Source organism: Rana temporaria, chromosome 4 (assembly GCF_905171775.1).
Source record: "Rana temporaria chromosome 4, aRanTem1.1, whole genome shotgun sequence".
NCBI lineage: Eukaryota > Metazoa > Chordata > Amphibia > Anura > Ranidae > Rana > Rana temporaria.
Genome location: NC_053492.1, coordinates 336,456,291 through 336,473,568, shown reverse-complemented (window position 1 = coordinate 336,473,568; position 17,278 = coordinate 336,456,291). Strand labels below are relative to the sequence as shown.

Here is a 17,278-nt window from a genome sequence, read left to right as displayed (position 1 = left end):
CCCCGAAAGCTCAGCGCCACAGATCCTGCAGGAGCAGGGCAGGTCCGTCTTCGCCAGGTAACCATGCATCTCGACGCGACCTTTACCATCACAACCCCGGCTCCCCCTCGACTCCACCAAGTAGAGACCGGGTCGAGGCCTGATGCAACGGATCTGTATCCTTCCCTATCAAGTATCGCCATTCCTGTTATTTTTGGGACCCCAGTTCTAGCCTCCCGTGTTTTCACACAGCATGAGTGACCATCTAGCAAGCTGCTGTTATTGACTTGATGTGCCTTTGCTCGCTGGAGGATGACTTTGACTTTCACTCGGTGTTGCTGTTGAAAGTAGGATGATCGGATCGTGTGCTCTGATCCCCCTTTTATTTTTCCCCATGTCCCGTGCTATGAGGGGCCGGGGTATGCTGTGGGACTTATTTACTTGTTTTTTTTTTCCTCAGACTTGGACTGTCATCAGGATTGGAGCCTTTCGATACCACGCTTCTAACGCCTACAGGTCTGACGTAACTTGCTCAATTGTATGTTTGCTGGTCCCCAAGGCTCCTTCTCAGCTCCCACGTCTCCACATGGGTAATCAATGTGTATTGCTAACGCTTTGTGACCTACTTTTATCCGTTGTGCACCACCCATATTTTTGCGTGCCCCTCCCCCCCCCTCTCCAACATTCCGCCCCTGCATTCCCCCCTCCCTTTCCTCCCCCCTCTTTCTTTTTCTCCTCCCCTCCATTTCGCCCCCCCCTCTCTTCCCTTTCCTCCCCCCCTTCCCTCCCCTCCCTCTCCTTCCCCCTCCCTCTGGTCCTTGCCCCCTACCCCTTTTTCGCTCAGCTGGTTTACGGTAGCTAATTTTTGAGTGGTTGGTCCCCCGACCCCACTGATCCTGTTTTGGATCTAGGGCTCCCCACGCTCACCCATTAGAAACAGAGATTTCTTGCTCTATGCGGGGGGGGGGTGGGGTGGGGAGGTGGGAGTGAGCTTTATTTTTATTTTTTTATGTATGTATCCTTATCCCTTGGGGGTTGGGTTTGTCCCCCTTTTTTTTTTTTTTTTTTGCTTGATCCTCCAGGCATTCACTTCATCCCACTTTACCACACGGGTTTATTGCATGTTAATGTGTTGATTTTTCTGTCCCTTGGTCGATTTACGCCCATCTGGGCGCTGTGAGATAGACATGTGGCGATACTTGATGTTTCCATGTTGTTCCTTTGTAGACTTGTTTGCACTTGTTCAAATTGTACGCAGTGTTTTTATACCTCTCCCTGGTGCTACAACTGTTTTATATGTTACTTGCTACTCACCCCAGCCCCTGAGTTCCGCACATTACATAGGGCTGCTCTGCATTTCCTCTTTCCAACTTTAGCAGGTTCCCCACAATAACCTTCTTATCTCTCGCCCATCTCTGCCTCGATCCCTGGATCGTTCCCTCTTTGAGGTTTCCGTCCCTTGTTTCGTTCCCACACAGCGGTCCCATTGGGATTTTTGCTGACCCTCCAGACCTTCCCCCTTTTTAGGTGATTTAGCAGGCCTAATATCACCTCTGGTTCATATCTTCTCCGCCTTGTGCTTTCCTCTCTTCTCCCTGTTCTGACCCTCTCCCTACCCCTCTTTTTCCCTACCCCTGCCTCTCTATCCCCATCGCCCCTCTTCCCCCTCCTTCCCTTCGTTTCTTCTTAGTTTCCTTTCTACCTGTGCCTTCGACTGGGCCCGTGCCAGCCCTCCTGGTGGGCCTGCCCACCGTTTCCCCCCCTTCTAGCTCCTCGCTCCTCAAGTCCAGCATTCTCAACCTCATCCCCGTGATACCGGACTCTGCAGCACTGATCATAGGCTATGCCTCCCTTAACCTTGAAATGCGTGTCTCTTAACGTAAAGGGCCTCAACTTGCCAGAGAAAAGGTCTCAGGTTTTATCTTCCCTCTCCAAACATGGAGCCCATTTTATTTTTTTACAGGAGACCCACTTTCGTTCGGACGCCATCCCCAAGCTTTCTAATCATATCTATCGGTCCGCATTTCACGCCACTAACCCTGGCTCCAAAACGAAGGGTGTCTCTATCCTGGTGTCTAAACGTGCGAACTTCATTTTGGCTGATTCTCTTATTGACCCGGAGGGTAGGTACATTTTCCTTAAGGGCTCTTATGAATCTAAACCTATCACACTTGCTAATATTTATTGCCCCAATGACCGCCAGGTGGCCTTTTTCAAGACTACATGTGACTTTTTAGCTTCATTCAAGTCGGGTCTCTTGCTCCTGGGGGGTGATTTTAATGTCCCCTTAAACCCCCTGTTGGACTCCTCCACCGGTGCCTCCACCTTGACCTATAAGGCATTGAGGCAGATTAACCTACACCTCCAGTCTCTGTACTTACATGATTCTTGGCGCACACTATCTCCCTCGGATAGGGACTATACTTTCTTTTCGGCCCCACACCAAAAGTATTCCAGGATCGATTATTTCTTCCTTTCCCAATCAGACCTGACTCTTCTCCAGCAATCCACAATTGAATCGATGTTTTTGTCGGATCACCACCCAATAAGTATCACCTTAGCTTTTCCCGAATCGTCCTCTAGAACAAAGACTTGGCGTCTGAATCCCTCCTTGCTTAAGGATCTATCCGTTACTGATCTAATCCGCACACGCATTCAACACTACTTTGCAGAGAACTCAAGCCCGGAGATCTCGCCGGTTTCCCTATGGGAGGCTCATAAATGCGTGATCCGTGGGGAACTGATCGCCTTGGCTACGAAGGCCAGGAGGCAAAATCAGGAATACATAAACTCCCTTATAGCGACGATTAAGTCTCTTGAAGCATCTCACAAGAGGTCTCGTACTCTGTCCACCCTGCAAGAATTGACACAAGCCCGGACATCTCTCATGGAGGAGCTGGGCAAACGCTCTAAGAGGCGATATACTCTCGGGCAGAGGATTTTTTATGTACAGGGCAACAAAAGTGGGCGCCTTCTGGCGCGCACGGTGCAAAATTCTAAGCCTACTTCTACGATTCACCATATACACAACCGTGGTGGTGTCCGTCTGGTTAAGAATGAAGACATTGCCAAGGAATTCGAGGACTTTTACTTTAAGCTATATAATCTCCACCCCCAGGTTCTCTCTCAGTCCAAGACTTCCTCGAGGAAGTCGCAGATTAAGGAATTCCTTTCTCGGTATAGCCCCAAACCAATTTCTTCACAACAATCACTTGCCCTGGAGGGCCCCATGACAGCTGTGGAAGTGGATTTGGCTGTAAAACAAATGAAGCCTGGGAAGGCCCCGGGCCCGGATGGCTTCTTCCTACAGTATTACAAATCTTTTGGCGATGTACTTACCTCTAGACTCCTGAACATATTCAATGCCCTGTCTGACCCTCAGAACAAGCCTGGCAGCATGTTGGCAGCCCACATAGCGGTGATCCCTAAAGAGGGTAAGGACCCCTCTGCGGTGGCCAATTACCGTCCGATTTCGCTCTTAAATGTGGACATAAAAATATATGCGAAAATCCTTGCGAATAGGTTGGCGCCCTTGGTCCCTGGACTTATCTCACTAGATCAGGTGGGTTTTGTCCCTGGGCGTGAGGCCAGGGACAATACCATTCATACTCTGAATTTGCATCACTGCCTCACGTCTTCAAAGACGCAAGGCTTTTTTCTTTCTCTCGACGCTAAAAAGGCGTTCGACAGGGTGGCCTGGGACTACATGCAGGAGGTACTAGTTGCTTTGGGCCTGGGGCCCCGTTTGTTGTCGCACATTTTGGCCTTGTATGCGGGCCCTTCGGCCGTGGTTAAAGTCAATGGTCGTCTTTCCCATTAGCAACGGGACGCGACAGGGCTGCCCTCTGTCGCCTCTAATATACATTCTCACCCTAGAGCCCCTCCTTAACAGGCTGAGGGAAAACCCAGACATTCTGGGGGTCACCGTGGGAGGGAGAGAGTTCAAGGTTGCTGCTTTTGCAGACGATGTTCTTTTGTCCTTGCGCTCCCCCAGGATCTCCCTTCCCAACTGTAATAGAATGTATAAATAACTGACTTTATTTTTAAGTAGAAATTTACTTTTCTATATGTGTTTTGACATACTTACATTAGCTAACAGTTTGCATAGAGTCACACCCTGCTTCTGCTAAGTCATTGTGGTTAAATTCATGGAACAGCCTGATTGTATAAGCAAAGTCATCTTTTAGCCATTGTTAAAACTAAATTCAGCTGGTTTAAATCTTGATAAGAAAATACTAAGTTTGTATGAAATCTACAGACATATGCAATAATATGCAGCCCGTCCTATTTTTCTTCTGCATATAAGTCCCTCTGAGAGAATAAACTTGAGAGAGATCTAATGAACACTCAAATGCTTTCTTGTGTCTCATTGTGATTTCTCACGGAATTCCGGGGGTTACTGAAATGTATCCTGCATTTACCTGAAGTACACCTGGGTGGCGGTATTACCTTTAACACCAACCTTCTCAGCGATCTAGATCACTTTGGCTCCCTCTCGAACCTGAAAATTAATCACGTGAAATCACAAGCGCTGAATGTCTCCCTTCCCTCCCTAGAAGTGTCGCACTGTCAGGAATTTTTTCCTTTCAGATGGGCACAGGATTTGCTTACTTATCTCGGTATCCGCATACCCCCCAATCTGGCGGATCTGTATTCTAAGAACTTCCACCCAGCCCTTCTTCAAGCTCAAACATGTCTTAGAGACTGGATGGGTCTGAATGTTTCTTGGTTCGGCCGCTCGGCCCTGATTAAAATGATAATTTTGCCACGCTTACTCTATCTTATACAGTCAGTCCCCATTTCCTTGCCTCTGGGATTCTTCACATCATACAGGAAGGCTTGTTCAACCTTCCTTTGGAGGGGGTCTCAACCACGTATAAAGTACTCCAGACTCACTTTACCTAAATCCAGGGGTGGCATTGGTCTCCCGGACCTTCAGAAGTATCATAGTGCATGTCATCTCACGAGGATAGCGGACTGGAATATCCACACCTCCAGGAAGCTATGGGTCCTCCTGGAGAGAGGCTTCTCATCGGGCCCCTTGCATTTACTCCCATGGCTACCCTCTAGGAACTGGCCCCAATCCTTACTGACTCACCGGTTCATTTACCCCTCACTTCTGGCTTTCAAGAAAGCTTCGACATTAGGGCCACCGCCTTCCCAACCGAACCCTTTGACGTCCTTGCGGGGGAATCTAGACTTTCCACCTGGCATGTCGGGGGAATTCTTGGGTCAGGAATGGCCCTATGAGGACATACTAGCCCTCCAGTTTTACTCAGCCGGGAGACCTTTGTCTTTTGAAGCCGTGAAATCTAGCTGTAAGACATTCTCTTTCTCATTCTGGACCTACAGACAGATTCGACATTTTCTCACGTCTGTAGCTGATCAATCACTCTGGACGCGACAACTCACGCCCTTCGAGTCTCTGTGTCATCGCAAAACGCCACAAAGACACCTGATCTCCCTTCTGTACACCCTCTTAGTGGAAGGCCAGTCGCAAACACCCACCCCGCCGCAGCTCTCTTGGAACAAAGACCTCAAGACGTCCCTGTCAGTTGAGGATTGGCACACTATCTATGAATATGCCCATAAGGGCTCAGCGAATGTGGCCGTCCAGGAGAACGTGATTGCTAAATGGTACAGAACCCCGTCGCGCCTTCATAAATTCTCCCCTAATATCCCTGACACCTGCTGGAGATGTGGTGCGGGGGTGGGGACTATGCTTCATGTGTGGTGGGGTTGTGGCACCCTTCAGCCCTTTTGGAGGGAGGTCCAAGATCTCATCTCACATATTACTACCTACACCCTGGATTACACCCCTTCTCAATTCCTTCTACATCATACATCGCTCCCCAAGAAAGACTATTTCAAATCCCTGGCCATGCACATGGTCAATGCTGCCAGAGTTTGCGTTCCCAGACATTGGCGCTCTACCGCCGTCCCGACAATCAGAGAATGGCTGGCCCGGATCTCTTTAATAAAAGAAATGGAGGAGTTGATTCACATTTCCCAAGATAGAGTGCAGAAGTTCTCCTTTACTTGGGCATGCTGGAACCATTTTGTTACCACTGATCTCTACCGTCAGTATGTTTCTTGAGTCGCCTGAGACAACGGATGTCCCCCCCCATCAGTATTGTGTGGGGGTGGAGGGAGGGCAGGCACGGATTCACTCAACAGTTTAAACATCTTGTAATAGCTTAAAATGATCTGAAATAGGTACTTACTGTTCCATTACATTACAAAATGGCTTGTTTAGTAATATAATATGTAATTTCAATATTTCAATATTTAACATCAGTTCTCCTTCAATTTCTAAAGTCAATTTTAAAGTAAATTTCTAAAGTTTTCACGAAAATATTTTAGTATCTGTACCCAGTACATAAAAAAAAAACACATTTGCATTAACGTCGTTATCTTTTGATTTATGTCTACTTTTTTAGATGTTTTTGGAACAGTAACAGATGAGGATTTGGAAGATCTTGAACGTCTTTTAAAACGTTTGTATAACAGCAAATTCTTTCAGAATATATTCCCACTTGGTAAAGAAATTGACATCATATTTGATCTGGAAACAACTTTCACTGATCCTTTACTGTGGAAAAAGGATACTTTCAACCAGAGAAAGGAGCAAATTACATTGGAGGATTTACTACACAGACTTGAAAGTCCATGCATCATCGAGGGAGAAGCTGGCAAAGGGAAAACCACACTACTAAAGAGGATTGCTTATCTCTGGGCATCTGGAAAGTGTGAATCTCTTAAACAATACAAGCTTGTTTTCTTTATCACTTTGCGTAGTATGAGTGTAAACCTTTATGAGACATTGTGTGACCAACTTTTTCCTGTTACTTCTAACTGGAACAAACAAGAGTTCATGCATAAAATCTGGAACCTTGGCCCAAATGTTTTATTTTTATTGGATGGCTATGATGAATTCAGCTGTGAGAACTGTGCAGAAGTGGATGATCTTATAAAACATAACTATAAATTTGGCAGCATTGCCATTGTTACCACAAGAACAGAATCTCTCAAAGAAGTCAGACATTGTGCTTCTCTGATTGTGGAAACCAGTGATTTTACCATCGAAAGTGCAAAAAAACTTATTTCAAATGTCTTACAAGAAGAAGAAGCCACAGCTCTATTGCAGCAGTTGGATGAGACGGATTTCATGAAAAATCTAATGAAGACACCACTTTTTGTAGTCATAGCTTGTGCTCTGCGAATGGGGGAGTATGAATTTCACATGAACACTCAAACAACTCTTTTCTGTACACTATACAACTTGATGATTGAAAGGAGTCATTCCAAGTTGAGAAATGTAGAGATGAGCATCATAGAACAAAATATTACCTTCTGTGGAAACCTGGCTCTTAAAGGACTGTTTGCCCACAAATTTGAATTTAGAAAAGAACATTTGGGCAGTATTGTAGAGGATATACTGCTTAAAATTGGACTTTTAAATATGTATGGGGCTCAAAAACCCAAGCCTATATACAGATTTTTTCATACATCATTCCAAGAATACACTGCTGGAAAGAGACTTGCTCAGCTTTTGTCATCGGAGGACACATCCAGTGCTGAGCAAGGAGAATGCTACCTAAACAATATACAGACAATAAATGATGTCACTAATAGGTACAAAAATCTGCTCTTTTACACGTGTGGGTCATCCAGAACTGCTACACAGAAAGTAATAAATCACATTAGAAATGTGTGCAAAGATGACACAAGTGATCAGAGGAGCACTGACTTTGTGGACTTTGGAATTAACCTTTTTTATGAAAGTGCAACCAAAACGGAACTGAGTAGGGAATTTGAACTCCTCTTTTTTGGAAGAACATTGCACATTAACACATATAATATAGCTGCCCATCATGTTGATTTTTTTGAATACTTACCAAGCTGTTTAAGTGTCCTTCAACTAGTCAAGTTAGATTTATTTGGTTCACATAGTGTTGCATCAAATATAGATAAAAAGGACATCTCTAATGAAGGAGGACTAATGGAGAATAAACCAAAGACATACATTTCTGAAAAGGTTGTCAAGTTGTTTTTTGATTGGACCCAAGCTCTGCAGACTCTGGAGGTCACACTGAAAAACTTTGATCAGGTTAATAAGCATGACATAAAATGCCTTGGAAGGATATGCTGCTGTGCTGAGCGTCTAAGGCTCAATATTAGCTGCAGCACAGGAATCACTGGAAGCCTTGCAAAAATTGTGGAATACTGCAAAAGAATGCAGGATCTGATTATAGACCGTACCCCTCTGAGTACTGATGATGAGACAAGAATTGTGGAAATGACAAATATGAAAATATTAAGCATTTCTAATATGGACCGACAACAAGAGGATGGTAAACAAAAATTCACAATTACATTAAAAAAAAAAACACTTAAACTAAAATACTAAGAGAAAATTGGTTGCAATGGCTATAGTAAAAAATAATATTTCCATTACCATTTGTTAACCAACAGTGAAGGATTGTTGATTAGGAATAAAATAGACGACCGAAGCAACAAGAACATTTCTCTATCACATGCACAGTGCTGTAGATTCTATATCATTGGTTATAATGCCACTTACAGAAGAATTGGTCAATAAGTAAAGGGGACAGCCCCATACAGACTATTGGCCAGATTCACGTAGAGGAGCATATCTTTAAGCCGGCGTAGCGCATCCCATTTGCACTATGCCGACGTAACATAGTGAGGCAAGTACTGTATTCACAAAGCACTTGCCTCCTAAGTTACGTCGGCGTAGCGCAAATGGCCCGGCGTAACCACGCCTAATTCAAAATAGGCAGGTAGGGGGCGTGTTGTATGGTAATGAATCGTGACCCCATGTAAATGAAGCGCCGATCTACGGCACATGCGCGTGCATGCTCAGAATCACGTCGCAAATACTCATTGCTTTTTCGACGTAAACGTAACCTACGCCCAGCCCCATTGACGTACGCTTACGAAAAACGACATAAAATACGACGGCTGTTCCGACGTCCATACCTTGCATGGGCTGTGCCATCTTTTTGGTGGTTTATCTTTACACCGGAAAAACGCCTTACGTAAACAGCATATCGGGCGCAAGTGAATAGGCATATCTTGCTCATTTAAATATTCTAGGCGTAAATCAACGTACACGCCCCTAGCGGCCAGCGTAAATTTGCAGCTAAGATACGACGGCGTAGGAGACTTACGCCGGTCGTATCTTAGCAACAGAGAAGCGTATCTCAGTTTGAGAATATGCTTAAAGATACGACGGCGCGCATTCGGACTTACGGCAGCGTATCTACTGATACGCCGTCGTAAGTCTTTTTGAATCCGGCTAAATCTTCACTCCTGCTAAACAAGCTTAATTTTACTCAGTATCATAGAGTTAGGGCATTATTCTCCAGTTCTGCTGGATCCAGACTTTTCAAGGGGATTTTGCTGATACTGGTAGATTCAGGTTGGATCTCTATAATCCCAGAAGTTTCTCTATTAATCCAACGAGCACAGGTTTTCCCAATTTTCTCAAATATTTGTTGTATTTTTATGACAGCCTTGTCCTTACAGTCGCATACCCTGAGGTTAAATCTGTAGCATTGGGCACTGTTTTCATGTGTCATGGCAAATCACAATGTTAGGGGATTCAGTGCAGTGACAACTAGTGCAGCCTCACTGCTCCAGTATCCCCCAAAGACAGAGCAGTAGTCATTCATCCTTGAGTACCCCACTTGTTTGTGCACAGATTCAGTGGTTTCCAGCGCAAAGCAGTGGTGTCCAGCTTCCTTTTTAGGATTGACCCCTGGCAGGCAACACATATTCACCTGGGGTGTGAAGTCTAAACCTGGCCATAAACTAGTAGATTTTCTAACAAATATTAATACGAAACATTAGTACAAAAATTTTCTTCAGTACATTAGATCAGTGGTCATCAACCCTGCCCTACAGGACCCACTAACAGGCCAGGCTTTATGTATTACCATGGGGAGATGCAGTCTAGAATACTGCAATCACTGAGCAGCAAATTATATCACCTGTGATGTATTTCAGTTATCTTGCAAACCTGGCCTGTTAGTGGGCCCTGTAGGGCAGGGTTGATGACCACTGCATTAGATGACTTAGTTTGCTTGTGACATTTACATTTGGAGAGAATGGACTTTCCCTAATGAAAACTACAATCACTGTACAGGATAGGGTTGTCCCGATACCGATACTAGTATCGGTATCGGGACCGATACCAAGTATTTACCCGAGTACTTGTACTCGGGCAAATGCTCCCGATGCTTCACCTGATACTTGTACAGTCAGCGGTGATCAGTGCGCGGGGAAGTTACAAGCACCGATCACCGCTGTATAGATTTAAAAGTAATTTCTTCGCATCTCTCTTCACCCCCCTCCCTGCGGCTTTCAGCTGCTTTAAAATCAGCGGTGATCGGTGCTTGTAACTCCCCCACACACGATCACCGCTGACTGTCCCGTGTCCTCCTCCAGCCCCCCTCTGTTTTGCTGCAGTCTCTCTCCCTCTGGGTCCCCCTCAGTGTTTCCTTCTCCCTCCGTGTCCCACTCTGCATTTCCTTCTCCCCGTGTCCCCCTCTGTGTTTCTCTCTCCCTCCGTACTCCCCCTCCACCCCCTGGAACTGTCAGGATGGAGAGCAGAGTTAGGAGCCAGCTCCTTACTGTTCCAAATGGACAGAGGACAGAGTCAGTGATTACTGACTCTGTCCATTCACATAACTTAAACATCGTAAACTGTGTTTACAATGTTTCAGTTTATGAATGAAGAGAAGCGGCTGTCTTCTGTCCATTAATTTTCAGCGAAGCTGAGGCTGCTGAGAAAGGGACTGGGGAATCTGTGTCCCTAGTCCCTTTCCCTGTCTCAGAGGGGAGATGTCAGAGGTCTGTTAAGACCCCTGATATCTCACCAAATCCCCCCAACAGGGCTGATTAAAAAAAAGAAAAGAAAATGCAATAAATAATTGTAAAAAATAAAATGTAAATAAAAAAAAAAACACACTGACAATCCACTACCCCCCTCTAAAAAGATATATATATATATATATATATATATATATATATATATATATATATATATATATATATATATATATATATATATCACTGTAAAAAAAAATAGCAAAAAAAAAAACAAACAAAAAAAATCACTGTAAAAAAAAAAATAACGTCACTGTCACGTGACATTAAAAAAAAGTATCGGTATTCGGTATCGGCGAATACTTGAAAAAAAGTATCGGTACTTGTACTCGGTCTCAAAAAAGTGGTATCGGGACAACCCTAGTTGTTATAATCCTTGCCATGTACATAGATCTCCCAGGGGGAATGTTTTTTTCCTCAACAAGTTACGCTTTAAATACCCGCCAAAGCCTGTGAGCATGCTTTAAATACCCACCAAAGCCTGTGCTTTGGCGCGGAGATGCGCACCAAAGCACTTCTCTGCAGACCTAATTTTTGCCTCTGGGCCAGATTCACAAAGAGATACGACGGTGTATCTCCTGATACGCCGTCGTATCTCTGAGTTCCGTCGGTCGTATATATGCGACTGATTCATAGAATCAGTTACGCATAGATATGCCTAAGATCCGACAGGTGTAAGTGACTGTGTAAGTGTCGGATCTTAGGCTGCAATTCCAGGCCGGCCGCTAGGTGGCGCTTCCGTGTCTTTTACGCGTTGAATATGCTAATGAGCGTTTACGCCGATTCTGAAACGAATGACCGCCCGGCGCTTTTTTTTACGTCGTTTGCGCTCGGCTTTTTCCGGCGTATAGTTACCCCTGGGTCTATGAAGCGCAGCCAATGTTAAGTATGGCCGTCGTTCCCGCGACAACATTTTAATTTTTTACGTTGTTTGCGTAAGTCGTTCGCGAATACGGATGGACGTAATTTACATAAACGTCAAAACCAATGACGTCCTTGCGACGTCATTTGGAGCAATGCACGCTGGGAAAATTTCCGGACGGCGCATGCGCTGTTCGATCGGCTCGGGGACGCGCCTGTTTTGAATAGTACACTCCCCCTAGCCGCGGAATTTGAATTCCGCCGGGGGATTTACGATACGCTGCCGCAAGTTTTGAGGTAAGTGCTTTGTGAATCAAGCACTCGCCTCAAAAACTTGCGGCGGCGAATCGTAAATCAGATAGGGTAGTGGATCTTTAGATCCGCGTAACCTATCTGAATCTGGCCCTATGACTTTAAGTTTGACAGTGCTTAGGCGGTTCAAATATTTGACGTTTGCAAGTTCTCTCAAACACTACCCAGCTCTGTAACCACTTCTTAGGGCCTCTTGAAAGTGATCAGGCATGTCTGCAGACAGCTATTTTACTACTGACACATTTTCCTTTTCTATTTCACAATTGGCTTAAATTGTGACACAGTCTGACTGAATTGATTTCAAAAGGTGCCCCTTTCCTCTTATGGTCTCTCCCAAGATAGATTCTGTGTCTTTCATGGCACACGCCTCAGTCAACTCAACTCCCTTGCCTGGCAGAGTCAGTGATCCCACTTTTCAGACAGAAAGAAAATGTCTCAGTCCTTATCCTGGTAATATAGGAGATGGTCAAATTGGAGGATTCATCTGACCCATCTGTTAGAAAGATGGTTGGTCTGGCCAACTATACATATAAGCATTCTGCTTAGGTGTATCCATTTCAACTGCTGTTCGTTTATTTTATTTACGAGATTAGAAGCACGTGAATTGGGTATTTATCCCTCAATGGATTCAAAGTTCTTTAGTAAAGAATATTACAAATAAAATAAGTTAGTTAACCCGCTGTGGTGGATCCAACCAACCATCTTGTACCTTACAAGGTGACTACAATCCCCATACCCCAGAGCAGGGGTATTGAATTAAAATTCTCAGAGGTCTGGCCATTAACATTTTCATCCATCAGAGGTCCGAGTCTCATCTTTGTACTATGACTCGGTTTCTTCACATTACAGCCCTTTCCCCTCACATTACAGTTTCCCCTTTTAAATGAGTGTAATCAGTCCTTACCTTTACATCACAGCAGCCCCTTTTACATTGCAGAAACCCTTTTTACATGACAAAATCCCCATTTACATTAATGCCCCCTTTACATCACAACACTATTTACTATGCAGCCCTTTACATTACAGTTCCGTTTTACATCACAGCCCTGCTTTGCATCCAAGTCCCCCAATTTTACATCACATCTCTCCTTTACATCACAGCGCCTTCTTTACTTGAATGTCCTCTGTCCCACTTCACATCACCATACCCCCACCTTACATCAGAGATCTCCAGTCTTTACATCAGCCCCCTCCCTTCCTTGCACCTCTGTCCCCTTCACAGCCCCCCTTCCTTGCACCTCAGTCCCCTTTGCAGCCCCCCTTACTTGCATTTCATTCCCCTTCACAGCCCCCCTTCTTAGTTCCCAGATCTCTTCACAGCCCCCATCCATGCACCCCAGTTCCCTTTGCAGCCCCCTTTTACTGACATACCCTTCACAGCCCCCCTTACTTTAATCCTAGTCCTTTTCACAGCCCCCCTTCCTTGCACCTCAGTCTCCTTTGCAGCCCCCCTTTACTTGCATCAGAAATTAACTTTACGGCCTTCCCTCCTTGCACCCTAGTCCCAATTACAGCCCCCCTTTACTTGCATCTCAGTTCCCCCTTGCATCTCAGTCCCCTTCACAGCCCCCCTCCCTGTATCCCAGTCTCCTTCACAGCCCCCTGCCTGGTATCCCAGTCCCATTCACAGGCCCCTTTCCAGTCCCCCTTTATTTGCATCTCAGCCCCCCTTACTTGCACCCCAGTCTCCTTCACAATTCACCTTTCTGGCACCCCAGTCCACTTCACAGTCCCCCTGCCTTGGACCCTTGTCCCCTTTACAGCCCCTTACTTTCATCTCAGTACTCTTCACAGCCTCCCTCTTCCTTGTATCCAAGTCCCCTTCACAGCATTCCCCCCCTTTTTTTTCTATATTGGTTCCCATTACAGCCCCCCTTTCCTTGCAATCCTCCTCCATTCTTTTCGATCCTACCTTACATAGCAGGTGGTAGGTGGAAGGCGCAGCATGTCTGGACAGAAGGTGGGACATGCTTTTCATGTTAACAGGCAGGTGATTGGTGCTAGGACTGCCCCACATTCCAGCACTATATTGTCGGCTTGTTAACATGAAAAGCACCTACCACCTGCTATGGATGAATGCTGTGGCGGCGGGAGAAGGAAGCTGCAGACACGACAGGATACCCAGGCTGCTAAGTGGCTGAGCAGCAGTCCGAGTAAGATTGCCCTGTGGGCTGTTTTCAGAACACAGTCCCTGGTGCCTGCCATAGTGTCGTTTAGAGACCCAACCATGCAAAAAAACTCTGTCTAGGATAAATGTATTCTACTTTGCCCTGTTTTAGCCTAGGCTTTCAAAATGATCTAAGTCTTTATCATTTCAAAACATGCTCCACAACATGTCGTTGAGATTATGGTCCGGGTACTGAAATGTTTGTGTTATATTGCCTTGGACTCTTGTCTCAACACACTGTGGTCATGTGCAGAGTTTTCTATTTAAAGTATTGGGATGCTGACTGGGCCTTTAGGAAGGTACCTTTATGGCTCTGCTTTATAGGGTACAGACTCTTTGGAGCTACTCTTGATGAAATTATTAGTAACGCTTCTGGAGGCAAGAGTTAGGCCCCATACACACAAGAGGATTTATCCGCGAATACGGTCCAGCGGACCGTTTCCGCGGATAAATCCTCTCGAGGATTTCAGCGGATTTCTCTGCGATGGAGTGTACTCGCCATCGCATTGAAATCAGCGCCGAAATCCTCTGGCGAGGACGTGTCGCGCCGTCGCCGCAATTATGACGCGGCGACGTGCGCGACGCTGTCATATAAGGAATTCCACGCATGCGTCGAATCATTACGACACATGCGGGGGATCCCTTCGGACGGATGGATCCGGTGAGTCTATACAGACCAGCGGATCCATCCGTTGGGATGGATTCCAGCAGATAGATTTGTTTAGCATGTCAGCAAATATTCGATCTGCTGGAATCCATCCCAGGGGAGAAATATCCGCGGAAACAGATCCGCTGGAGTGTACACACCATAGGATCTATCCGCTGAAACCCATTTGCTGGGATTTTTCAGCGGATGGATTCTATCGTGTGTATGGGGCCTAATACTCTTTTCTAGACCTGCAAGGCCAAGAACCCAGAGAGGGCTTTGAGACACAGGGGTCTCTTTGAAATCCTCTTGACAGTCTATGTCTAGTTCCTTGGCTGGATCCTAAAGTTCTTGACAATCTCAGACCTCCAAAGCTGTGGCTAGGTTCTCTTCCATGTCAAGGTTTGCACCCATCGATGTTGGTAATTATTTTTTAATCTTTTAATGTTTGTAGGCTTGACACAAACTAATTTTGCACACCTAGGTTCTATTAGGTAGATTCACAAAGAGTTAGGCCGGCTTATCAGTAGATAAGCCGACCTAACTTAGAATCTACCCCGACTTATGTTTAAGTGTATTCTCAAACAGAGATACGCTTAAACATATCTAAGATAGGACGGCTTGCGCCGTCCTATCTTAGGTTGCAATACTGAGGCTGGCCGCTAGGTGGCGCTTCCATTGCGGTCGGCGTAGAATATGTAAATTAGTAGATACGCCGATTCACGAACGTACTCGCGGCCGCCGCAGTACATTTACGCTGTTTCCGTAAGGCAATATCAGGCCTAAAGTTATTCCATCTTGTAGATGGAATAGTAATGTTAAAGTATGGCCGCCGTTCCCGCTTCAAAATTCGAAATTTTTACGTCGTTTGCGTAAGTCGTCCGTGAATAGGGATTTATGTCGTTTACGTCCACGTCGAAATCAATAGGCCCGTGCGGCGGACGTAGCCGCAATGCATACTGGGAAATTTAGGCGCACGGCGCATGCCCGCTTTAGGCTACGCCGCCGTAACTTAGCAGGCAAGTACTTTGAGAATCAAGTACTTGCCTCGCTAACTTACGGCGGCGTAGCCTAAACAGGCTAAGCTACGCCGCCGCAAAGTTAAGCCCATCTCTCTGAATCTACCTATATGTCCAATTTACCCCTCCAGAACAATTCTTTGCCTCCAATTTCCCAATTCTACCTTAATGCTCTGAAGACTTTTATCAAGCTATGAAGGGTCTGATATCCCAAAGAGTAATTTTTCCAGTTTCATTGGTTTGAGGGCGTTTGTTCAAACTCTTAGGCCGCGTACACACGGTCGGACAAAACCGATGAGAATGGACCGAGGTTCAGTTTCATCGGTCCAAACCGACCGTGTGTATAGCCCATCGGTCTGTTGTCCTTCGGTCCAAAATTGCGACGTGGCTCCCAAACAAAATTGACGTCCTTTTTTTCGCACAAATAAAGCTTTCTTTTGGTGGTATTTGATCTCTGCGTTTTTTTTTGCGCTATTAACAAAAAAAGAGCGTAAATTTTGAAAAAACACAATATTTTTTACTTTTTGCTATAATATCCCATTTTTTTTCTCAGTTTAGGCCAATACGTATTCTTCTACATATTTTTGGTAAAAGAAATCGCAATAAGCGTCATTGGTTTGCTCAAAAGTTATAGCACCTACAAAATAGGGGATATATATTTATATATTTTTTACTAGTAATCGCGGTTATCTGAGATTTTTGTCAGGACTACGATATAATGGCAGACACATCGGACACTTTTGACACATTTTTGGACTATTCACATTTATACAGTTAACAGTGCTATAAATATGCACTGATTACTGTATACATGTGACTGGCAGGGAAGGGGTTAACACTAGGGGGCAAAGAAGGCGTTAAATGTGTTCCCTAGGAGTGATTCTTACTGTGGGGTGAGGGGACTGACTGGGGGAGTGACCAATCTATATACAAGGGACACACCATCGGTCTCCTCTCCCTGACAGGACGTGGATCTGTGTGTTTATATACACAGACCGACGTCCTTGGCTGTGTAACTGCTGATCGCAGGTACCTGGCGGACATTGCGGGTATCAGGCGGACATCGCGGTCGCCAGGCACGCGCATCGACATCTCAGTGACGTGGCGGGCACACGCTGGCCGGAGGAGCCGAGGACGTCAATAGATGGCCTCCCGGACCTGAAGAGCCACCTTGTGGCAATCATTTTACAATGGGCGGGCTCCAAGAAGTTAAAGTGGTTATTAACCACTTAAGCCCCGGACCTTTAGGCAGCTAAATGCCCAGGCACTGCGTTGCTTTAACAGACAATTGCGCGGTCGTGCGACGTGGCTCCCAAACAAAATTGGCGTCCTTTTTTCCCCACAAATAGAGCTTTCTTTTGGTGGTATTTGATCACCTCT

At 45.5% G+C, this 17,278-nt stretch overlaps 1 protein-coding gene across 1 annotated transcript in view; it reads left to right on the top strand.

The window, feature by feature from the left end:
• NLRC4 (NLR family CARD domain containing 4) overlaps positions 1-17,278 on the top strand; it is an 806,697-nt gene that overhangs the window by 166,346 nt on the left and 623,073 nt on the right. The window contains exon 5 of the mRNA XM_040350743.1: positions 6,420-8,333. Coding sequence (XP_040206677.1) covers positions 6,420-8,333 — 1,914 coding nt within the window. The remainder of the gene's footprint in view (positions 1-6,419; positions 8,334-17,278) is intronic.